The 25,206-nt window shown below is 36.2% G+C and overlaps 3 protein-coding genes and 1 pseudogene across 5 annotated transcripts; all 4 read right to left on the reverse strand.

The window, feature by feature from the left end:
* Positions 1 to 4,931: 4,931 nt before the first annotated feature.
* On the reverse strand, positions 4,932 to 6,882 carry LOC110755753 (uncharacterized; annotated as a pseudogene). The gene is made up of 6 exons (XR_015834427.1): positions 6,823 to 6,882; positions 6,642 to 6,710; positions 6,456 to 6,544; positions 6,324 to 6,361; positions 6,133 to 6,236; positions 4,932 to 5,993 (listed from the first exon to the last, which is right to left on the reverse strand). The product of XR_015834427.1 is annotated as an uncharacterized LOC110755753 (transcript).
* A 2,504-nt stretch (positions 6,883 to 9,386) lies between these two features.
* On the reverse strand, positions 9,387 to 10,168 carry UPB1 (transcription factor UPBEAT protein). Its single transcript, XM_021956918.2, has one exon. It carries the CDS (start codon positions 10,055 to 10,057, stop codon positions 9,698 to 9,700), a length of 360 nt encoding a protein of 119 aa, XP_021812610.2. The 5' UTR covers positions 10,058 to 10,168; the 3' UTR covers positions 9,387 to 9,697.
* A 6,659-nt stretch (positions 10,169 to 16,827) lies between these two features.
* On the reverse strand, positions 16,828 to 20,678 carry LOC110755785 (stachyose synthase-like). The gene is made up of 4 exons (XM_021957065.2): positions 18,460 to 20,678; positions 18,178 to 18,355; positions 17,715 to 18,082; positions 16,828 to 17,542 (listed from the first exon to the last, which is right to left on the reverse strand). Exons 1-4 carry the CDS (start codon positions 19,933 to 19,935, stop codon positions 16,967 to 16,969), a joined length of 2,598 nt encoding a protein of 865 aa, XP_021812757.2. The 5' UTR covers positions 19,936 to 20,678; the 3' UTR covers positions 16,828 to 16,966.
* Positions 20,679 to 21,557: 879 nt separating this feature from the next.
* Positions 21,558 to 24,787, reverse strand: LOC110755789 (uncharacterized). Of its 2 annotated transcripts, XM_021957068.2 has the most exons (6): positions 24,555 to 24,787; positions 24,309 to 24,425; positions 24,085 to 24,119; positions 23,972 to 24,010; positions 23,342 to 23,442; positions 21,558 to 21,968 (listed from the first exon to the last, which is right to left on the reverse strand). In XM_021957068.2, exons 1-6 carry the CDS (start codon positions 24,731 to 24,733, stop codon positions 21,885 to 21,887), a joined length of 555 nt encoding a protein of 184 aa, XP_021812760.1. In that variant the 5' UTR covers positions 24,734 to 24,787; the 3' UTR covers positions 21,558 to 21,884. The 2 variants fall into 2 exon arrangements, with proteins under 2 accessions (XP_021812760.1, XP_021812762.1); XM_021957070.2 differs by lacking the exon at positions 23,972 to 24,010 and having other exon boundaries at positions 24,555 to 24,784.
* Between the last annotated feature and the right edge of the window lie 419 nt (positions 24,788 to 25,206).

Genomic DNA, 25,206 nt, shown 5'->3' on the forward strand with positions numbered 1-25,206 from the left:
TGTTGATGGATCCCAATACTATCATTTCATACTGATATACACTCAACCATGCTGAGGTCAGTCAGTGCATGGTTATTGCAAGATACCATCATTGCAATTTTGCAACGCCACACAAGCCATATACTTCTATTTTGATTCCTCTTTGTTTTTCCTTTTCCGTACATATGTCTATCTTATTAGTTACACAAATTCGAAATCTCTAATTATGTTTGTTATGCAATAGTCAGATCTAGTAACATGAGACACTAATTATGTTACTAGATATGAATGCATGGTTTAAATTCATAATCTAACAACATGTATACAAAATAGACGCATCATGCAATACTGCTTCCCTATTACTCTAAATTATGTATGGTTACTTTGTAGAGCATTGTCACTACTTAACCATATATTTTTCTTTATTAATGGAGAGGGGGATTTGAATTTGGAATCGTTTCCAAACACTGAGAAGAGAGGTACCACTGCTCTAAAAGTTAGTTGACATACTTAACCATAGATTAATGGGGAGAAGGTTTAACCAAGGGAAGAATTATAAATTTTTAGAGTAGTGAGCTATAAATTGATTTGTTCATTTGTTATATGCGTGGGTGGCTTACTGTCGTTTTCTTGAAAGCTGCTCGAGTGGAGTGGGCCAATTTTGCCTAAGGTGAGATAGGTCAATTAATTTTCATAGGACTAGGGTCCACCCTAATCTAAGGGTAATTCCATCCTCGGATTTAACTATTATCATGAGTCTAAACCAATTTCACAACCCATTCAAAAGACACATTTCTCTAAATATATATCACAAATATTTTGGAAATCTTGGTGCAAGATCATATTAAAATGTTAAAAATTGATCATTTGTCTATTTGTTTGTTTAACTTTAAGTTGTGTGAGGATTAGTACTGATTACATAGCAGTGGAATTAGGTTAAATAATCCTTGTTTATTAGTCATGATTGCATAAATGGAAGAACCTTCAAAGCTACTTACTTGCCCTTTGTTTTGTTTGACTGAAAGTTGAGAACGTGCTTTTTGAGTACTTGCGTTTAGCTTTTTTACACCGATCCTCAGCTGGGGATGTTTTGGTGACACATCCTCAGGTCCTACCCAAACAAAAAGGAGAGTGACGTCTACATGAGCCATCCACACCTCACACATATTTCCAGCACCAATTGATCCCAAAAGTATGAAGAGAAAGAGAAATATGAGGCAAAAGTAATTAGCTCCGGTGTTTTCTTTGCCTGATTCTGATAGGATACCTGTAACTTTCTTGGAGATAAAATCTCCACGCGGTTTCGGAATATTTTGGGTTTCTTATGCAACACGCTTTCGAGATCCTGCGTTCTTTCTGAGTATTATTTTGTGTCTTCTTTAGCGGAAGATGTTTTTATTTTTTTAAATTTACTTTTTTAATTCATGAATTTTTTATTTTAGTTAGATAATGGTAGTGGACTGGTAGTATGCGACTGTTTGACTAGCATTGCTTTTGCTTTTGCTTTTTGGGTACGTTTAGGAGCTTTCAAAAACAGCCAAAACAACTACGAATTAAATAATAAGTCTTTGTTTTGTTGTGTTGTGAAAAGTCTCCTCCTTCAGGTACAAGCCCAAGTTCCGGACTCGGACCCCAAGATTTGACCATGGTCACTAGTCCATGCCCCCTACTACTGACTACAGTCTATATCCCATTTCTCCAACTTTTCTTGTAGGTGAAATATTCTGATTATGGATTAGTAAAAATATTTTTAAGTATTTTTTTCACGAAACACTTTGATTTTTTTTTTTTAATAATAAAGGACAACTTAATTAACTGAAAGAAGGATCCTCTACGAATTTTATATCTAAATATGTCGAATTAATTGTGGTCTAAAAAGAAGAGTATGAAGGAAAATATAAGAGTGATGATAATTCACAAGGAGAGAAGATGTGACAATATGGAAGTAAACGCACTACCACTACAAGCAAGGATTGAGACCCTACCGCACCCTTCCAAAGATAATATCTCAAGTTGGATAGCATTTGGTCCAAAATGAACCACCAATTAAGCTCAACGCCGGTTGACAGGGATTGTAATAAATAAGTTTGGCACAGTGTCTCCCATCTCCATCACAACCACAGAAAAAAGCTTGTAATAAGAATATTTCATCTTCTCTCTCTCTCTCTCTCTCATAATTCTCTTTTCTTCCATGTCCTTTTTAATTTCTATTATAAATCATGACTAGTTAACTGCCTCCATTATTGCCGGGTCATAAGCTAAGATTTCTTGTTAAGTGTTGCTCATGGTTTGTAATTGGTTAGAAAATTTCTTACTCCCACCAAACCGTTGCTTTATTTAAACAAAAAGATCAATCACCCACTTGAAGCCTCACATTCATCCTCTTCATGTGACTAACAATTCAATTAATTATTACAAAACCTGTAAATAATTGTAAATAATTATAAATAATGCAACCCAACACCCATAATTAATTTTGTATAATCTTTCAAAGGTAGCAGATGTTCTAGAAGTTTGACATAATTGATTGGGGTCATATGACTCGTGAAATGGGTTACTTTTGGTTGGTAGTCTTTTTGTGAGTCATCTGTCTTAACCTCATCTGCATTCTCAAATGAAAAAGTTAAGGCTGAGAGCTGCACATGGAACTTCCAAGGGAGGAAGTCAAAGCATAGCCATTCGGCTAGGGTTGAATATATATATATATATATATTTTTGTAACAGCTCAAGGCTCGGGGTCAGATGGCTAGAAAGAGACAATTTTATTTTATTATTAGCTCCAAAATTTTATGTTTCTTGGTTGTACCTTTGTTGAGAAAATAAATAAAACCAATGGAGAGTTTTACACTTCTCCTTCACCTATCTATTTGTCCCCTATAAGATAAGTGCATATTTGTAGCTACTGCCTAGTGGATGGTGGATGGGAAATATACACAAGCAATTTGAGTGACAGCAGTCCAAACATAGAGCATATCTTCAGTTTATGGTGTTTGTTGAAGCCCTACGTACATTTGAGAATATTTGTCAAGGTTGTACTCAGATGAAGAAAGTCAGCAATTGAAGCTAGCTGTTAAAGCATCAGTAGACCGTCTTTGTTTACGGTAATAGGCATCGGCTTTTCCCCGATGTCTTTTTTACCCCGAAAAGGGTAGGAAAGAAATCCATGATTTGATAGTAGCATGCAATATAGAACATTCATTGTCCATGTAAAGCCAGTAGTGCATATTTTAGTTTTACACGGAGAAGGAAAAAAAAGGCAAAAGGGTAAAATTCCATTCCATCAACCCATACCTTGGTGCTTGTTGAACAAACAAAGCATCTATATCTCTTCTCTTGGAAAATATTATAGGCCCAAAAGTTCAAAGCTGATTCATGATGCATGATGCATAATGCATAATGCATAAAAGCATATGCATGCAGCCAGCCTGCCAGCCGTGACATGTTTCGTGTCTTTGTTCTTGGTTGCTGCTGCCGACACATCTTTTTTTGTACATCCCCTGAATTGGAAAATCTAAAAACCAAATACTCAACCCAATTGTCGGCCCATTTCTCAACTTTGTTCAAATTTGTTTTGTTTCACACAATACTTAATTAAACACGTGTTCTATTTCATCATCATGGATTTTCATGCAACTTGCACCACCCCACTTCCCATGTTATTGTTCAGTCCATTTCATATTGCAAAAAGCAATAATAGAGGATTTCTTCTTCGATTACTTCTTTAATTTTCAAGAGAGTACTCAAAACGCAGTAGCATATGGGAGCCATGTCCAAATCATACTATAAGTGGGACATATAATTGTTTTATTTATTTATTTTTAAAAAGAAAAAGAAGGGAGTTCGTCTTTGTTTTCAACTTGCAATAGTGAGAATGAAAGTGAGAAGAAGGAATATACGTTTTGTCAGCGTGTGAAAGGCCGATCAAACCAATTAGTATTACTATTATGGTAATACAAGGCTCCACGTGGGCCTAGCTAACCCAAATCTTTCGGCCTAGCTTTATTAGTTTAGTTTTATCAACGGCTATGTGTAACGAGATCATGCCCAAGCTGTTATCCTAGTGTAGAGGCCCGGATGAAAAGCCTTTTAACTAGTCCTGTGATAACTGGCCCTAAGGCTTGGGTAAATGTTCGAATTCGAATGCTGCTCAACTTTAAGTTTTACACTCAAATTGACAGTCAAGTCTTTTCAAATTGACATTGGGGTGGATAATTGTCTTAACTTGACACTAAAGAAAAGGGTTTTGTTATTGCTCATTTAGGGTGATTTTAGGGTTTCGACCTGTTTTGTAGGTGTAACGCTTACTTTTAGTGATGTGTGATTTTCAATTGTTTGTGTACCTTTTGTCCGTTTTATATTTCCATGTTTGGATTATCACTCTAGATACCTAATTTATGTGGACTCCCATGGCCAGATGTTCTAAAATATAAATATCAAAACCACGTTACAATTTGCGAGGGTACTCAAAACGCAGTAGCATATGGGAGTCATGTGCAAATCATACTATAAGTGGGACATATAATTGTTTTATTTTATTTTTTTAAAAAGAAAAAGAAGGAAGTTCGTCTTTGTTTTGAACTAAATGAAAGTGAGAAGAAGAAATAGAGAGGTGAATATGCCGTTTCGGCGTGTGAAAGGCCAATCAAACCAATTAGTATTATAGTATTACAAGGCTCCACGTGGGCCTAGCTAACCCAACTCTTTTGGCCTAGCTTTAGTTTTATCATCGATTGGTATAATATGCGTGTCTCTATTTTTTATTGATAAGTATTTTTCATTGCTAATAATAACATTATTTATCTGCATATCAGGTACATAATTTAATGTGGGTGCTTGTCTCATTGATTGGTATAATATGCGGGTCTTTATTTTTTATTGATTAAATTGTATTTTATCCATATATTAGGAATATTATTAAGGAAATAATTCAAAATTTAAATTATGGAATTCAATTATAAGGAAATAATGCATTAAATTTAAATTTTAAATGTGTTTTCCTTATTTACCTCAAAGAATAAAATCAACACAACAAAAAAAGTAATAAATATCAAAGGACCTACATCTAAAATAAAAAAACGCGAGGACTAAACCCATCAGGCAAAGTTTCGTAAATATTTTTTCGCAATTATATTTATATAGATATCTGTTTCAACAGTTTCATATTTGAATTGTGCGAGTGTGATAAATCTTCGTCTTAAAATTTTCCTTTTATCGCCCATCAGGGAAAAAATACTTCCCAGAGAATATACCCATTGCAAGGGGGCTGTAGGCTAATAAACTGATCCTAAAACATTCAATAGTCCAACGGAAAATCATTAGTATTACATGAAGTGGCTGCAACTCATTTATAAATAATATAATTAAATCGATCATTTAACCACTCAATATAACTGACTCAGAAACTCACATGAATAAGGTTTAATCAATGGCTTACCTAGGTTTGAAAGCCATAAAAATTGAAAACCCAAAATGCACGTTGAGATAAGAAGCCCTCCCCCAAAGTGACTCTCATGTTCTCTGTTGGAATTTTAATTCCACTTACTAATTTTATATTATTCAAGCTACTAATTAGCAAGAATATTCAATTGAATTTCTGCAAGAACTGCTCAGGAGTCAGGACAGGATAGGAAAAGTAACATACCTTCAACTTCATCAAGAAATTGGCATGCACAAATCAAGCAAGCTTTCCTTATCATTTCATACCGGATGAAATAATTAATTATTCAGCTATTCACTTTTTCTGAAAACCAACACTTTGAATACCTCTCATGATGACAGCATTCAGCCAACCCAGAATCAAAAGTTGGACAGAGCAAGCTGTATGAGTTCTATCAAATCGACAATAAGTTGCTTTAGTCCAAAAATCAGCAGCAACAATACAGTAAGCATTTGACTGAGAGTGCAATGATCAAATAGACAACCTACACAGAGACAATCTTTGGATGGCGAGCAGCTACCTGAACAAACTTCATCACCCCATATGGTGTTTCGTTACTGAGACCAACATATCTAATCTACAAAACAAAATTTTCCTTTCAATTCGCATGGGAATTTTATGCTCTTAAAACATTGCAAAATAAAGGAAAAAGTCACCAAACTAAATGACTTATCAAAGAAAGGGGAAGAAAGGCAACAGTATGAAACTAGCCTTACCAGAATCAACAGCTCTTCCAAGAGCATCAAGTTGTTCGTCTATAGGAATCGAACTGAACTTTCGGATTGGATCATACTCAATTTCTCCAAACATGGGAACATAGCTACAAAAACAGTCATTAATCAGTTCAAGTCTTACTACAGGGATTGTGTAGTCCCAAAACACTAAAAGGAAGGATCTACATACAAACCGATCAGGCCAATGTAATCTGTCTGCAATCGCCTTAAGCTGCATTTAAACATTACATAACTCATTACTCAGCACAGCATAACACGAAGCGTTTAAAAAGAAGCAAAATTACAAACTGTTTGCTTGAGCAAACCTGCCGTCAATGGCCTCGGTGATATTCTTAGCATGCAAACACTTGGGGTCATCTCGTATCCAAGTCATCTGCCCAGACGGTCCCGTAACCTGTAATATCAGAACAAATTTTCATACATGAGAAGTGAAAAGCAAGCTGGCACACCATTATTAGCATGAACAGATACTCTCAGAGCTACTTTACAACCTTGGTGGCCAAAACGACGCTCCTCGCTCCTCCCCTGAGTCTGGGCTCGCTGAACCACTGGATACATTTCTACAGAGATGCCGGCCTGGAAAGCTTGCTCGAGGTCGGAAACGTGTTTTTCTTGCCGAAAGTCTTCGTCCTAGCGAAGAATGAATTTATATTTGAGGATGAGAGGGAGAGCCAAAGAATCAGACTCAGAGTCGGTAAGATTGGGGGCGAGGTTGAAGAGAGGCACCGCCATCGCTTCGCCTGAGAAGCTCTTGAAGTTTGTCAACTGTGAGTGGAACGGGAAGGAGAAAAATCCAAGATCGGCGGAAGTTTCGTGGATTTTCAGGGGTTGGATAACATAAAAAGAGAACGGAGTCACTATCGAAGTGTTCGTTATCGCTAATTTTCAAAAAAAAAAAAAAAAGGAAAAATCGGTCTAGGCGCCCGCCTAGGCGGCCTGGGCGGCTTGGGTCCCTTTTTTCTTTTTTTCTTTTTTTCTTTTTTATAATTAAAATTTTATTTTTTACATATATATATTCCTGGATTTTAAAAAAACTTAGTCTTGGAGAGATATGGAGGAGAGGACGAAGAGCTAGATAAAGAGGCCAAGCCTTTCATTTCAAATATTTTTCTTTGTATGCTTAATATTTTCTCCATCTTTTATATCAATTATGCTACTTTATAATTTACTATAACCTCTTCGCACATACTTCTGCGCCTGCGAGAGGCTTTTATTAATAACACGTGCCAATTGGTATTTTTTTTAAATTTTATTTTAGAATTAAAAACATAATGGGTAGTTGTGTTCCATAAAAATAGGACCTATTATATGATTTTGTTTTAATTTTTAATTTTTTTAATATGAAAAAAATGTGAATTTACCATATTATCATCATTTAATTAATAATTTCAATTCTTAATGTTTGGATATGTTTGGATTAATTAAGGACATTTTCCGGTATTTTGAATGTTTCACCATTTTCTGCCTTTTGTTTTATATATACTAGTCTTTCTGCACGCACTTCCGCGCTTGCGAGAGGCTTTTTTTTAAAAAAATTAAATTTATTTTAGAATTAAAAAAATTATGGGTAGTTGTGTTCCTTAAAAATAGGATCCATTATCTGATTTTTATTTTAATTTTAATTTTTTTAAATATGAAAATGTATGAATTTACCATATTATCCTTATTTAATTCATAATTTCAATTCTTAATATTTGCATTAACCAGGGGCATTTACTGGTATTTTGAATGTTTCACCATTCTCTGCCTTTTGCTTTATATATATAGATATAGATTAAAGGCAATTAAAATATTTTTTTTAAAACCAGTAAAGCCGCGCAGTTATACAATTTTTATACAAAAATCGAGTATAGCCCTCTGGCTATACTATTTATTATTAAAAAAAGGAGATGACCCATCTATCGAGTAGGTGCCATGTGTCAAAATAAGTATAGCCGTACGATCGCACAACTGTACCATATTTTTTTTAAAAAGGGACCCCCTAGCGGTTAGGTGTCACGTGTCAAAATACGTATAGCCACACAGTTATTATTATTATTTTTAAATGATAGTATAACCGCACGTCTATACCATTTAAATACATTATATTTAAAATGTATAGTGGCGCTGCTATACTATTTAATTAAAAAAAATTTAAAAAAAGAGCACCCTCCTATTTGCATTAATTTATACTTTATAGATACAAGCCTCTCCATACGCGCTTCCTCGTTTGCGAGAGGTCTTTAAAAAAAACTTTTAAATTTAGTTTGGAATTAAAAAATATAATGGGTAGTTGTGTTCCATAAAAATAGAATCTATTATCTGATTTTTCTTTTAATTTTAATTTTTTTTAGTATGAAAAAGTGTGAATTTACCATATTATCCTCATTTAATTAATAATTTCAATTCTTAATGTTTGCATTAACCAAGGACATTTTCTAATATTTTAAATTTTTTACCATTCTTTGCCTTTTGCTATATATATAGATATAGATTGGATTTTGAAAAGAATCGAGCAACTCTAGGGTTTGAATGTGCAACTTCTATTGTGGTCTAGAGTTTCGTGCATCCGATTCTATTTCACTACTATAGCATTGGGGCTGATATGTTAATATTTATATATATTTCTAATAATAATCTGATTCAGCTTGATTGACCAGTTCAACGATTATTTTTGCCCAACCCTACGTTTTACACTCAAATCCATTTCAATGTAATATAAAGTTAGGATATGCAGTCAAGTGTTTTCAAATTGACATTGGGGTATTGTCTTAACTTGACACTAAAGAAAAGAGTTTTGTTATTGCTCATTTAGGCCAAAGGGTGATTTTAGGGTAGGCTTAGTTTGGGATCACGCTTAATTTTAGTTATGTGTGATTTTCAGTTGTTTGTGTGCCTTTTGTCCACTTTATATTTGCATGGTTGGACTCGTTGGATTTATTATTCTTTTGAATTCGGAGATTATGACTGTGTTGTAGATTGTCTTAGTTGTACTTAATTAATTTAACGAAAGCTATTTTGATGGAAAAAATTGTCACTCTAGATACCTAATTTATATTTGCATGTTTGGACTCCCATGGCCAGATGTTCTAAGATATAAAAGTCAAACCCACGTTACAATTTGGGATCAAAACTGGCCTCATCAATCACCATAGAGTCAGCCTTTTTTTTACCATGCACCACAAGTGAGCTTTAATCAAATCCATAATTCAGCAATTATAAGTTGGTTGCCCCAAAAAAATAAAAAAACATATTGGAATTGCGTGCCAACCGTTAATCTCCCAGAAAATACATATGTGCTATTCACAAATAAACTAAAGAGTAAATATTCACTAAACCACTTATCGTCAACTTACTTTTTCCACACAATAAAATGACCAAGCTCTTTACAAACTGTAGACAGCCTGAGAGCATGCATGTACTCTGGACTTCCCAAACCCAAACAGTTTCTTCTATGACTAAATCACAAGAAGAAAAACAGGAAGAATAATAAAAAGAAAAAGAAAAAAAGAGCTTTTAAAGAATTGAAAAAAAATAAAGAATACTATTCTTTACAGAAATGAATGAGTCACTCATCATGATGAGAAGCAGGTGCCAATGCCTGAACCATAATTTGCAAGAGCCTTACTCTACTTTGCAAGGACAAGATGTAATCAGCTGTCTCGCTGAAGAGTCCATCCAACCCCGTCGACGAATCGGTGTTTGGGATCAGTCTCTTCAAGGTTTTCACCCTTCTTTGGATCCCGTTGCAGCGCCTTCTTGCACCTTGGAGGCCTCTTCCTGTCCCCCTCTTCTTTAATATCCTTCTTCTTTTGGGTGTTCTTGTGATCATATTAACTTTGTTCCACTTTGTGTAGGACTTTGCCTCATTTTTTAGGACCATGCCCTTCAAATCAAGGGACACAAGAAGAGGATGCTGAGAACCCATGATTCAGGAGCTAATTTCAACAAAAAAAAACCACACCAGCTAGCTTTCCTTGAGAAATCCTTATGATGATGCAAGCCAAAACACTATAGCTGCTATAGCAGAAATGGCATAATTAAGGGTTTTTATAGGGTGTTAGCTGGTAACTGGGTTGGCGGCCATTAAGGATAATACAGATTAGTTAATTATGTGTATTAATTAATTAATTAAGGCAAAAGTAGGGGCCACAAGACAATTTCATAGAAGGCCTCCTCCAAGGGAATGGGGATAAATGAATGGGATGATGCCAAGTGTACATATATTATTATTGGTGTTGTTAATGCTTGTTGCTTTGGGCATGTTCTCCAACTTATGCACATGCAACCACATGATTCTTAAGAAGCCCTTCTTAAACCACCACCACCTTTCATCACGCCTATCCCACGAAAAACACCCTGGATTATTCTTCGTTCCCACTTTCCAAATTCAATGCTTACTTAGATATATAATGCAAATTGGGGGTCCTTAATCTCCTCATCATTCCAGCTCAAATCAACATGGCCTAAAAACTTTTCTAGGGTTTTTCATGGTGGTTAGGCCTTGTTTCCAGGCAGGAAACCTAGAATAAATAAAACTAAAAGGAATTGGGAGTGCCTGCACATAACATGTTAGAATTGGTGGACAAATTAGATCTTAATGTTGGGATAAGGTAGATTTAGTTCTGACATTCATGAACCCCATTTTGCATCAAACTGATGATTGATGTCTCAAACTTGTTAGAAAAAACAATTCCTAAGCCATGTTTGTAACATGTCTCTGTATCATGGTACCCCTTCCAAACTTAAAACTCGGACAATCTCACAGACAATGATGCATGCATCTTCTGTCTGTCACTTGCACTTTCGGTGGAGATATATATATATATATATATATACCAGGCTTGAGATATATTGTTGGACACATGCATTGGAAAAATCCTTTTATTATTTCTTGTTTAATTCTCAGCAAAATAATTCAAAGTATGCATATATATATATATATATATATATATATATATATATATAGCAATGCATGCATGCAGTATTAGTTCACTTGGATTGGAGATTACCATAAATAAATAAAACCAAAACCTTCTAAGTATTTCGAGAATTTGAATCATTGGTTCGATTAATTTTTTCCCCTCCAAACCAATTATCCCCACCATTGATCTACAAGCAAAGCTTAAGCATGAGCCAGAGAACATGATGCACATGCAAATGCGGTTGCAGATCCAGCAAACTGATATAGTTACCTGGCCATCACTATCCAAGTCCATAGATCGAATGGTTCTGAATATGCAACGTGGCAAGATTTAGAGCAGGAGGTCTTGTGCACCTTCACCATCTGTGGCCGGGGCTAGCAAGCTACTTAATTATAATTATAATTATGGTTATGCTAATTATATATATTGAACAATTGGATAGGAATGTAGAGTGTTCTGGATCTTCTTGTCATCCCTTGGTTGGTGATTACATATAAATTGGCAAATAAACCCGGTTTACAAAACAAACAAAGTTTGTGACGGCTATGCACATGGATTATCCTAACCCTAATTAATAGACTATATAGTATTAGTCACACAATGCGTTATTATTGATTATCATTCTTAATTTTTCAAGGCCATATAATGTCAAACAAACACATAGTAGTTAAATTTCTAATCGAAAGTCTTTATTTATTAAAATTAAAAGAGTTTTGATTGATCTGCCTGCCAGAAATTTTGGTCTTCTTTTTATAATTCTTTGAAAATTGATTGACCATAAAAGCAAAAACAGAAAATGAACTGTGCATAATATTTTTTTGCAACTAGTCACATATAGCTTGTTGACATGTCTCCGTCTTGCCAAATTATAACTTTTTTGTTCTTAATTTTCTTTTTCCTTTACATAAATTCGTAATGATGAGTAGGTGTTGGCTATGTGGTCCATGGAGTAAGTCTCTTATCATAAGAGAATAACCCACGCAACACACTGTTGCCCTTGTAACCAAGGAGTGAGCAATCAATGTCTCCGTGAGCTTAGGAAGAGTATTTATGCTGCTATATGCAATGCTTATTCACTGTAGCTTATAGGCCTGATTTCTTCATCGCTATTTCATGTTAAGTACTACATGTTGGAGTCAACCTGAATAATCTCACAGCCACGATTGCAGCTAGGTCGAGAAAAGTGGGTTCCATTAGTGCCACGTTAGTGTTTTTAACGAGTTTTTTTTGACATACTTGAAGGTGAGGGCCAAAGTAAGATGCAAAACATTGGTCTATCGCTTTAACTTCTTACGCAATGTGAGATTTGTTCATAAACTTCACATGGTAGTTTGAATTAAAACTTGCATTTAGGGCTTTGTTCATGTAAAAGTTCATCGCACATAATGACCTGTGGTAAAGAGGCAGACATAAAAGTTAAAGCAAATTAAACCTGTTTTCAACAACATCAACAATTAATAACGAAACCCAAAAGACAATTAAAAATAAAAATAAAAACATAAGACCTACCAAGCGTAGCTATTACAGTAAAATCTTCACTTTATTCTATATTTTTAGTGAAGAGACCAAAAACTACGAATATTATTGCTATAATCTTCTGAAGGCTTCTTTTTTTCTAATGCCAAATCATACTCCTTCTGATTATAATGATGTCGGCAATAAGTTCCATTAGTTTCAAAGGCCTTCACAAGCTTGAAGAATAACAACTTCATCGCCGGATCCTGAACATCTGCATAAGTTTTATAGTCGAGTAGAATCTGATGAGATCTTACTCGAAAATACCCCAAAACTAAAGCTTGAAAATGGAGAGGTGGGCACTCCAACATATGCAGCATGGCTTCCCAAGTTTGCACAAAAACCCTTTTCCTTAATTTCAAAGATTTCTCTTTGTCACGATCAATACCATCCACGAGAATCAATTCCCGAATTGAAACAAGTGTGTCCCATATGTTTGACTGTTGTAGATTGGCGTCAAGCAAAACTTTGCCATTTTTGGGCAAGTTAGGGTTTAGATCAAGGCCGTAAGAGCGGAAAAAGAGTTGGGGAGGCTCTGTCGGATAATCGCTTGGAAAGAATATGTCGAAGAAGAACAAGCCTTGGTGATAAGGAGGACCTTCTCGACAAGTTATCATCTCGTCATCTTCTCGATCATCATCAACTACCACGACACCTTTTCGACCAAGTATCTTGATCTTGTCACGTTTTGGAAGACGTATGAAGTCACCTCCACCAACTATCACAGCTCTCATAAGATCAATCCTTGAAGTATAACCCCTAACCAAAATTGAACTTGGGGGAAGTTGTCTTATTGATTCCCATTCTCCCTGAATCCTTTCGGCTAGCGATGCTTTTATATTATATGGCTTGTTGATGAAGTGATGATTAAAAGGAGTGTTAGGAAGCTCATCAAAGTTCTTCAATTCTTTCAACCTCCTCTCAACCCCATATACTTCTTCTTCAACTTCCCCATAAACCTCTGATGTTGCAGTCTCATCTACTTCCTTCTTAATCGATGGTTTGTACGACGACCTATAATAAATACCAACCTCGTCTTCAAATTCCATTGATTTGATCGATATATATATATATTTCTTCTTCTCGTCAGTAAGCTTTCTTGACGTACACCATCTTCAAAATCTCTCTTGCACTGAATTTACATATATATAGTGATCATGTTCTATTGGAGAGTCCATATTTAGTTAGAATTCTGGTTCCTTACTTAGTTAGAATTTTGGTTACTTATCCATTTATTTAGTCATATTGTAATTGAGATTGATTTCATATTGTAATTTAGATTTATTTCCTATTTTAATTAACATTGTACTTCTTTATAAATACATCCATATTGGAAAAGAATAAAGATATAAGCATAATTGAATATTTGCCCTATTTAATTTAACATGTTCATCCTTGAACGACTCTTTGCTAGGTCACCTCTTTCTCCAAATCGTATTTTATGTCATCGATATCTCCAAGTTAGAATAGGATACTACCGTGATGAGGATACTTCTAAGCAAAGTAAAGTGTTCTCCAATTATTAAAACTGTCCCGGACTCTTTAATTGAGCCCTAGCTAGTTGCGTTGGGATTTTTTCAAAAACAGTACAACTCTTGAGAGAAACAAATCCTAATCCATGTTTTATCATCCTTCAAAGATTGCTAAGAAGCTTCCGAATGGGGTGAAGGCCCAAACCCTAATCCATGGCACAAGTCAAAGTCAAAGTCCAAGTCCATGTGAAAGTGGCCCAAGTCTGCCAAATCCTGAAAAAAAAAAAAGAAGAAGATGAAATCTAGCAAATGCATGGTAAAATAGCATAGCATGTATGATGATGTATCATTAACATGTAACACCATAAATTAGTCGCCCAAAAAAAAAAAATCCACCGAAAAATCAAGTGTCACAAGATCTAAGGCCAACCAAATGTGAGGGTCAAAGAAAACGATCTTCTTGTTCGAATTTTAAGGCCTTCAATTAGTCGTTCGTTAGTTAGTTAGTTAGGAGGAAAGGTGGTCTAAAATATTTTACGTTACTTTCTCTTGTTGGTGGGAAATTGGGAATAGATGAAGGGGAAGCTGTGGCCTGGTATTGGGCCGACCAAAAGATTGATATGGATAATTCTATTCTATTCAAGAATGTTGGTACGCGTCTTCACAAGCATATCAAATGAGTCATCACTTGCTACTATTGACTTTAGGGTTGCCCCTTGACTCTCATTTGTTTCACATTCTGATTGGCTTCTTGATTTGGATTAACCTCACCTTTTCTGTTCGTTTCCTGGGAAAATCGAGGGGGTTCAAGCTGACAATGACTGAACCTAAATGGGTTTATCCAAGTACTGATGTTGAATCTTTGTGATGTGTTTCCTTGGAAAATTAAAATCAAGATCAAGACTAACATAGAATTCTTCTTCTATAAGGTTTACCTGAAATAAATGAATAAATAATCGGAAGGAGCAAACTTTAGCTCTATCCTCCAGAGGATGCTACTATTTTTATAAATTTTCATCAAAGATAGCAATATTCTAAGCAAAAAGGCAAGAAATTTCTGGTTGGGATGTTTCTAGCGTGTACTTTGCATTTGTATATAGACCCACTTTTGAGTCATAATCCTATATAGAAAGGCAAATTATGCATTGCAAAATATCTACCGACAATTTATCCTAAATAAAAAATAAAAAAATCAGCCGACACTTTCAAAGCTAAAAGAATTTAGCCACTTGACATTGCACTACCTGTCTGTCAAGAAATAGAGAAATTATAGAATAGGACTGGGAGTTTTCGGCACTGAAAAAATCATTATGCATTGATCTCTCTTATAAAAACACAAGGAAGAAGCAATATTTTGATGAGTGTATGATGACTTTTTGGGAGTAGTTCAATCTATCATTGACTTGGATATCTAAACTTCATCTTCAATTACACAGCTTCTACCTAACTATCTCTACCATTTGTCCTTCATACTTTGCCGAAAGAACACCTCAAATGAAAATAGGTGTTACCATCAAACAAAAGTGGAATAGTGTTTGGTTGTTAAGCCTAAACTAGTATACCTAGTACATTACAAATTGAAAATCAAATGCGTAGAGGAAATCACATACCCAAGCTTTTAGTTTTCGTTGTCAGTGGGGTATAACTCAGTTGGTTGAGCTCTTTCGCCTCTATCCATGTGGGCAGAGGTTCGAAACCTCTAAGCACCCAATGACCCCTCTCCCAATCACTTGTACTAAAAAAGCTTTAAGTTTTAGTTGCGAGCTAATTCTTGTATAAATAAGTTAGAATTTTTCTATTTAAACCCCACACTTTTCTTTGTTCACCCCAATACTTAAATCATTAAGCTCTTAAGTTTTATTATTGTGTAAAAAGACAAAAAAAGTCATCCAACTTAATACTTAACCCTAGTACATCTATACACACACCCCACCATTCTTCATATTAAGGTTTAGAAAAACAAAAACTCCTCAACACCATATTTCCAGATTACTCTTCTCTTTCAATCTAAGAAACCTACTACACTCTCATATTCTCTTCACAAACCCTAAATACGGTATGCAAATAGTGGCTTGTGGGTCGTCAATTGAGTTTGACATCAGTGTTTTTATCTCTTTAAGTAATGTGAGATTGATGTGAACTTAGAGTGGTGAGGGGCAAGATAGCGAGGTAGGAGGTGTGGGGTGTGGGTGGGTGTGGAGTGTGAGGTTGATGAGTTTTTAAATTTTTTTTCTTCTGCTACAGGGGTAGTTTGGGAAGATAGTGAGGTTTTCTTAGAAATTGTGAACATTTGAATTAGAAGTTGGGGTGAACTTAGAAAATAGGGTGAACAAAGAGAAGTGCAGGGTTTAAATAGAAAAACCCATAAGTTATTCCTTTTCATATGAAGAATTAAAATTGCTGCCGGAAATAGATACTTTATCATTGATTTGGAGCAATAACCAAAGATTAAATGAAGAATAATCTTCAAATAATTCATTCCTGAAAAGGTATCTAATTTTTATATAAAAATTAATATTGGGGACGAAAGAATCAACACATAGTTGAGTTAAAGAGGGGAAGGCTCTAACCATTGATTTCAGGTGAAGAGATGAAGACTTTTAAAAACTTGAGCGGTAAGCCCTTTGCAAAGATATTCAAATCTTTCCCCACAAACGTTTCACCAAGTTCATAGAAATTGTGTATATTTTCATCGGTTATGTAACTTTGGTAATGTTAAGTGGCCCCTTTGAACACAGTTTCTCCTTTGTGCCCCCTTAGGCAAGTTGTCTCCTCCCGCCACTGTGTAATATGATGGAATAAATGTGAAATGTAATCACTATACGGTACAAAATGAATTCATTATGATTAAAATAGTAACTTCAGTTCATATACTACTAATTTGTCACACCCTAAGGCCTTAAGCAAAGTTAATTAGGATACAAATCAGAAAGCAAAAACCACATCAGAATTGCCAGCAGCTTCTTCAACCCAAGGAAGATTCAGGGTCAGTTTGCCATCAGTTGACCACTCAAAAGCTACCTCAGTCCCATTCAAACAACATTTCTTTGGAGACTCACTTGAGTAGGCCAAGAAATTGCCTCCTCCTTTAACCTTCATCTTGGCACTAAACTCAACTGCGGTAGTTTTGTACTCCAACTCTTGGACAGTTCCTCCACTGTTGAACATGTTTGTAAGTCCAATTGGCGCGAACTTGATGCTGCTTCCGATCTTTTTAATTGGCACAAAGCTGAAAAGCTCGAATGTAGATGGTTGGATGGTGACTTGAATTGCATCAGATTTCGGGGTCATGAGTCGAAGTTCTTCAGCCTGGTTGAGATAGACCACATACTCTTCGGCCTTACCTAGATTGGCTGCTTCTATCTTTTGGTCCCATTCAATTTCTGAAACATGCAATGAACAAGAGATTGGCTTGTAGCAATCTGGGTAGCCTTTGATCCTCTGCTCCTTGGGGTCCCAGCCAGCCCCTTGGCAGTTAAAAGCTCCAATCACACCACCATACTGTGGAATAATTATAATAAATTGAGTAAGTATCTTTATCAATCAAATTGCAACAGACTACAAAATAAGTTGTCCTATATATATAGAAAATGATAAGTATGATCACACAATGCCTTGCTGGTCTCAATTTTACAGAATGTGAGTATCTTATTAATGAGATTGAGGAACATACCTTGTTGAAGTTCCAAATTTTCAGAACAGTTTTGTTGTCGAATAAAGGGTTTTTGAAGAGGCAGTCTCTGGTGGGAAGCGCAAAATGCTGGCACTTGGGAATGGTACCATCTGGGTAAACAAGCTTCTTAATGAGATCGAAATCATGACCAGAAACCGAGTCGCTTACATATACCGGACCCCCACAGATAGCCCTAGATCCTGCATGAAATTTGGCACACAGATGGTCTGATTGGAACATATCCCAATCTGGATGTATGATCTGACCCATCCACATGCTGTTGTAGGCACAATGAATCATATGAACACCTTGTAACCAGTAAACTCCCATAGGATCTCCATTTGGATCCTGGAACCAAAAATCATCACCTGCAATAGAAGAATAACATCCATGATGACATGTCCTTTGGTTTAAAATGAAGTTATAGGTTATACACAAGATCGATTTGTTTGGATTTTCTTACCAACTCTTCCTATAGAGATTTGCTTTGTCCCAAGGAAGAAGAAGTCGTTGCATTGTTGCATGCTAGCAATAAGTCCAGTCCCATTGAAGTTCTTCTGAAGAGAATGAGTCAGCCCCTTGTAATAAGCCTTTGCAAGCTCCACACGGCCTCCGTATTCCTCAGATACATATTCAAGAGTCTATACGGAAAATTCATGTAAACAGTTAAAGTCTGCAAGTGAATATAGATAATCAAATAAGAAAATACAGCAGAAATTAAAATGGTGATATGTTGAATACTTACATGAATAACATCCACTTTGACTCCTGTGATACCAACTTTGGAAAGGTAGGAGTGCATAGCGTCAAACAAACTATCGGCTTGATCAGGATTAACAAGCCCGATCCCGCCCTCAACGATTTTCACCACAGCAAGGTCAGTCATGGTCCCATCAAGTCCAGGAGAGACTTTGCAGGGGATGACCTTTGCACTGAGATGGGTTGCACCTGGCCTAACACCACCCCAGGCACCACAGAGAGCATGCCATACATATATATCATCCAAACCTTTAAATTTGGTTCTCAAATCGCTTGTGAAGGCCTTCATTCCATAGTTATCAGCTCCGCAAGAACAGCTTCCACAGCCTTCATTAGAAGCACTGCTTTCTTCTTCACCAATTATCTCATTCAACTCTTGCTTCAGCTTCTGAATTTTTGTTTCAAACTCGGACAAGTCAGTGACTCCAGATTGAATGGCCTTGTCACGATTCTTCTCAGCATGCTCTATTTCAATTGCCTTGGCTATCAACAACTTTGGCTTTTTGGGATCAAATGAAGGAGCATCAGGGCCCAACATAGACCCTCCTCTGTAGTTCCTGAACTTCTTGCACTCCTCAAACCTGTGAAGCCTAGCAGTCATTTGAGTCCCACCAAGAACTAGATTTTTCGCGTCCTCATGCAGGTCCTCACCATCCAAATTGATGCTTTGCCAGCCATCATCAATGATGAGAAACCTAGGGGATACACCGCCTTCGACAAATTCGTTGACACCATGCCAGACACCAACAGGTTCTACAGTTAAGTAGAAGGCATCCCAAGTACACCAACCAAATTTGTCAACTAGATTTGGGACTGTCTTCTCTTCTAACAGCCTAAAGGTATTGAGATGGACCCTGAGAGCACTATAGGCTTCTTTCATCAAGTTGTAGGGATTTTCAGAGGCATGAACATAAGCGATGGCATCAAAATTCAATGCTTTCACTTGGGTAGAACCACTCTCAGCACAGATCATTACATGATCATCAGTGCCAGGATGAAGAGCAGACCTAAAACTGCCTTCAATAATGGGCAGGATTATCACATAGGACTTTATCTCTGGGACATCTAAGAGCACCCATTGGGTTTCCATTTGCAAACTTGACCCAGAATTCCCCACCCACATTGTAGACCACCAGGTCTTGAACCTAAAGATGCTAAGGAAATCCCTGTTACTGAATCTACCCAAGGAGTTCATCAACCTATCTGAGGGCTCCTCCTTGTTGAATCCAAGGAACCCGCCCTTGTGGGACAAGGCACGAACGCCTTGGAGCAGAGGAAATGGAGCATCAGAAGATTGGGAGGTTGAGTGGAAGTGATTAAAAGTGACATTGCTTGGAACTTCAGAGAGCAATTGAACACCTTTGACACTAAACTTTCCATTAGACAAATCAAAGTATTGTTCTAAACTGTTGGACCGACACAAACTTAGGATTGGACCAACAGGATCATTAGGAGGTGCCATGAGGACAGAAAAACAGAGAAAGGAAGACGAATTACAAGAAGTTCTACAACTCAAAGCTAGCTAAAAAGAAAACCTTGGTTAACGGGAATTTACAATTTCTTGACACACTTGACTTGTACAGAAGCTATAAAAGAGAGATCACAATTCACCAAAACAAAACACACACACAGAGCAAAGAAAGTAAGAAATGAATGAGTGAAGAGTGATTTACAAGTGATTGAAGAGTTTGGTTTTGCACTGAAAAAATGGGAAGGCTGTGCTGGGATTTATAGGCAGAGGCAACAGAGAGAAGAATGGAAAAGGTGGCGTGGAAAACTTGTAGTAAAAATAGAATCAAGAAAGATATACTGACAAAGAGAGTTGTTCGGATGCTGTGGATTTATGGTTGGTTTTTGGGCTCTGCTTTCGTCTTTTTTTCCTTTCTATTTTTGGGTGCATCAGGAACCTTATTACATGAAAAACGAACCGACTCCATGGACAGTGACTGAAACTTACTGTAACATCCCAGAAAGTGCGACCAGTCGAGCCAAATTAAAATTAGAAAGTAGTCAATTTTTAATCCACAGTAACAGTAGAGTTTAAAGTTAGAAGGGTCCATGTATATGCAACTGCCATCCATGCATATGTGTGTTTTGGGCATGATTATTTTTTCTGTTTTTTAATGGGGACTGGCAGTTATGAATTTCAATGAGACTAGGCGTCAGAAAACTGGAAGTTTCTGCATTTAATAAAAGAAAAAAAAAAAAAAAAAACTGGAAGTTTCTGAGAATGAGATTAGACGTTACATTATTTATTTGACCTAACTAATTTATTAGGATTGGATTTCCCAAATATGATTTCTCAACTTTCATTAAAACTGGTCATTGACAATTTTTTTTGTTATACATGCGATATTGAAAGGAGGAATCGAACCTAGTAACCATTTTGATTTTGGAAAGGCAAGAGGTACATTTGAGTTTGACAGCAACAAGAGATACATTTGAGCTTCTGTGCAATGGGTCACTCTTAATTTCTCTCATCTTTGAATTCGGACGTTGCCACATGGGCAATCAACGGCTAGGACGTGTTCACGCACCGACAACTGACCATAGCAATTCTCTTCTAACGACCCAACAAATATGAAGTCTGCTGATGACATAGGAGAAGGATGACAAAAAGGCACATAGGGAAGTTTTTCTCCTTACAACTAACATTCAACCTTTTTTTTGAGGAATTGAATCCTTTTTCCATTTTCCCTTAAATATTTATGATTTATTTATTTTGGTTGAACTCGCACCGTTTCACGAGGACTTTAAGGCTACGGATCCCTTGTGGGGACAAAGTCACCTAATCTCAGCTAAAAAACGAAGAGTTACACAAAATCTTTGGTTTGGTTCTAAACGAAAAAAAGATATTTTTAGTTTGGTTCTCAATTTCTTTTGCCACGACAGGTTTTACTATTTCAATAGAAATAAAGAATAGAATAATAAAAGGTAACACGCCTTTTCTTTTTCTTTTTTCCATCTGAATATACTTAATAAAATTCTACACGGTTTATCTGAATGTGATAGGCTCATAATATGCCTTTAAGAAATGGAATTCAACATTTCACAAATTCCAACTTTATTCATATTGGAATATACTTGAACTTCAAGATGATTTTATTCGGAAAATTTCTGCAAGAATAGTATCTTTTTTTCTCACGAACTTCTGCAGTAAGATTTTTAACATAGCCTCAAGGGTCTCTACCATAGAGATATGCTTGACATATCAGAATGAATTACTTGAGCATGCATACAGCAGCAACAGACCACCTTAACTACACTACGAAAATCGATGTAGCATGCCTCTTAGTCATTAGTTACATTATAAATGCATTCATTTTGCTTGAGGTTGTATGTACCTAGTGAGGAAGAAGATTGATTGTTGGGACGCAGAAAGCACTCATCTTGCACTGGGTCTAGGCACCATTAAGAAGCTCCGTACGGTAAAAGCGCAGCAGCCACAATCCTACCTTCCTCATTCAGTATGTTGTAAGTTGATATGGCGTTTCTCTGAAACAAAAATGAGACATTATTATGAACTTGGTAGTAGAACCCACCACTGTTATAAAGCCAAGTTGAAAATGGAGCACCAATTGCAATATCAGTTTTTTAATTATCCACTCATTGGAACTACAGGCCTCAATCAAACATCGGGAGAGGCTAATATAGGACTTAAAGTTGAGTCTGTGTTCAACTTAGAAGGAGGTATGCAAATAAACTGAAGAAAGATGGCGGGTTAGGGCCTCACACAGAAAACAAGTTATAGTCAGGATATTTCCTAATACAAATGCCATTTGGTTGGTTATACTCTGGAGAGAATAATAAACTTAAATTTGGAAAAATCACCAATTCAGAACATAAAGATCACCTTGAAACTCATGGAGGGGGAAATACTCTTCATAATCTTAGAAAACCCCCGATTTCATGGGGAAGTATAACTAAGAGAAAGTAAAATTTGGTTACAGATTTTAACTCTAGCCTCCTGGCGGCTCCACATTTGAAACTAGATAAGTCTTCTCCTCCAGTTAGTGTCACATGTCAAACTACCCAATAGAACTCATAATTGCCAATGCTGAGATTTAAACACTACGCAGCGGATAAGAGAGTGAATTTATTTGAAACTGAAAACAGGGGCATTGGATCTAAATCAAGTTCTCCCCTTTCCCACTCAAATGAAACACTTAATTTCTTTCACTTTTATCCCTTGTGGCATCATCCAATTCCAGTAAAGCAAAAACCCCTGAAGAGCTAGTTCATAAATACCTACCAGTGAAATTGATGGTCCCAAATATACAAACTATTGTCACAAATACAGCCCACTGATGTACAGGGAAAATATACGAAAGGCTCCACACTATCATAGTGATTGCTAAAGCTTGCATAAAGTGGGAATTAGGTTGGTTAATAAAGAATTCAAATTAACAGGAGACATGATCAAATCCCCCATCGCATTTGTTTGTAGGAGGGGAAGTGCTACTAATCCTTGTCTGGATATGCAGAAAGAAAGTTCTCACCATACTAGAGTAGTAATTCATTGTACATCAAGATTTTAGGGGTCCATGTGGAACCTAGAAATGAAATTACACTTTCAGTGGCAAGTTACTGTACTTCTGTAATACTTATATTCTAAATTATTTGAATGTGATATTATTGATCAAACCCCCAATTCCTGATATCCTCTACTTTCCTACTTTCCTAAAGCTTCCTATATATAACATTAGGACAGCAGCATTTAATATTTGATGAATAATGTAGCAACATCGAATTTCCTTACAAATCAATGTTAGGTATTCATTTGTCAGATAAATCAGAACATGAAGTGGCCACAAGAAGAATAATGTGCAAGAAAAAATGAATAAAATAGGCACAATGATGAAATATACCGAGTCAACGGCTTCTAACTTCATTCCCGTAGAGCGAATGAAGCGTCGTAGTTCAGGATCTACGGGTTCAATGTTTCTCCCAGTGCCAAGAATCAAAATCTCTGAAATAAATTATCAAAATAAGATGTCAATGAAAAAAGCAGTTAGCCAAGAATAATAAGAACGGTAACAACAAATAACTTCAGAATAAAGAGTAACCATATTGTTTAGTGAGGAAGGGATGGCCAGACACAGCAAGGGAAAGAGGAAAATAAAGTATTTTGGGAGATACAAATTTCAATAATCCCTTGTGTCTACTATCATTTTGGTTGACATTTCAATTTTTCCATCGGCATAGAATGTACTATTAGGTTATTACTGTTTCAGATTTGGAAGCAAGAGATGAAACATGATTACAATATTATACGTTTCAGTACACAAGTTAACAATATAAGGGAAGTCAGTAAGCTTCCACATTCCAACTGAGAATATAAAGGTTTTTCACCAAATGCTCTTGCCGAATGCTCTATATACGATTGGTTAGCTGGGTGCCCATGTTTCATACAAAGGAATTGATCACACATTGACTTACTGCTTCTTACAGAAAAGAAAATTGTTCTAAATTGTTCAAAGTTCTGTCTATGTGTCTACCTAAAGTAATTGATGAAGACAATCGAGAACAAGGTGCACCTGACAAGAAGGAAGAAAAAAGATAACAAATTTGGAGGAAAAATAACGGGATTAAACCGATATTTGAAATTTACCAGGTATAGGCCGCACAATTTGGAACACTGATAAGCTGCATCACAACATAAAATAGATGAAATTTAGATAAAACTGCTATTTCATTGCTCTACTTTATTTATTTATTTTGGGTAGATTTCACTGCTCTAATTAAGCTTTAATTGATTATTAAGAGTTTTATCCTCAATTAACAAAAATGCCAGAAAAACAAAATTAAAATTGCAAGCATATAGCAAAGAAAGACCTATCAGGAGTGACATGAGAGAATTTGGTGGGAGCCCAAGACATCAACATATTTCCAACACAAAGCAAGCTTCCTTCATAATCCACCCCATTCACTCTGAATCCTGTCTCAGTGTACCTACATCATCACCACAAGCGGCACAACTGTAATTATTAGTTGTTTTTCGGTTTATAGACTAAGCAAAAGTGAATTCATTTGAATAAGAGAAAATTAATTGAAGTAACAAAGGAGGAGGCAGGCAGGCACCGTTGAAAGCGAAGCTGGTCATCAGGGACGTTGTCGATGAGATTGATCTGATCGTAGAGAGAGAAGGCGCGCCTCAGAGACGGAAGTGATTGTTGGTTTGTGGGCTTTGGGTGGGCTTCCTTCCGGAGGCTTCGAATGAGGTTTGGCAATGCCCCCACACCTCTCGCTCTCAACCCCATTTGGTTCTCTCTACATTTGATTTTCCGAGTAGCTCTAAAAATAACTCAACACCCAACTGTGAGTTGAGATCCTCCTTTTCTTTTTCCTTTTTCATTTTTGGAGTATAGACGCGCGGCTATACTTTTAAAATATTATATTTTGGGCGTATAGCCGAGGGGCTATACTTTTAAAATATTATTTTATGAGTAGAGATATTCTATTTTTGGCGTTGCCAGAGTGGTCATGCAATATTTTTTCATTTTGTATAGTTTTCTAAGTTTCATGTTGGTTGTCTGAAACTCAGTCTTAGCTTTTGTCCTGCGGAGTGATGAAGATATTGGGAGTACATGGTTTTATTGCTTTCTCTGGCTGTTGATTTCTGCACTTATGCAATATGCATCATATTGGGGTTTGGCTTTTAAATTAGTTTCTTCTGTAAGTGTTATTATATCAATTTTAAACAATGCTCAGTTGTCATTTCCAGGTTCTTGGC

The sequence above is a fragment of the Prunus avium genome, chromosome 3 (assembly GCF_965620075.1).
Source record: "Prunus avium chromosome 3, drPruAviu1.hap1.1, whole genome shotgun sequence".
NCBI lineage: Eukaryota > Viridiplantae > Streptophyta > Magnoliopsida > Rosales > Rosaceae > Prunus > Prunus avium.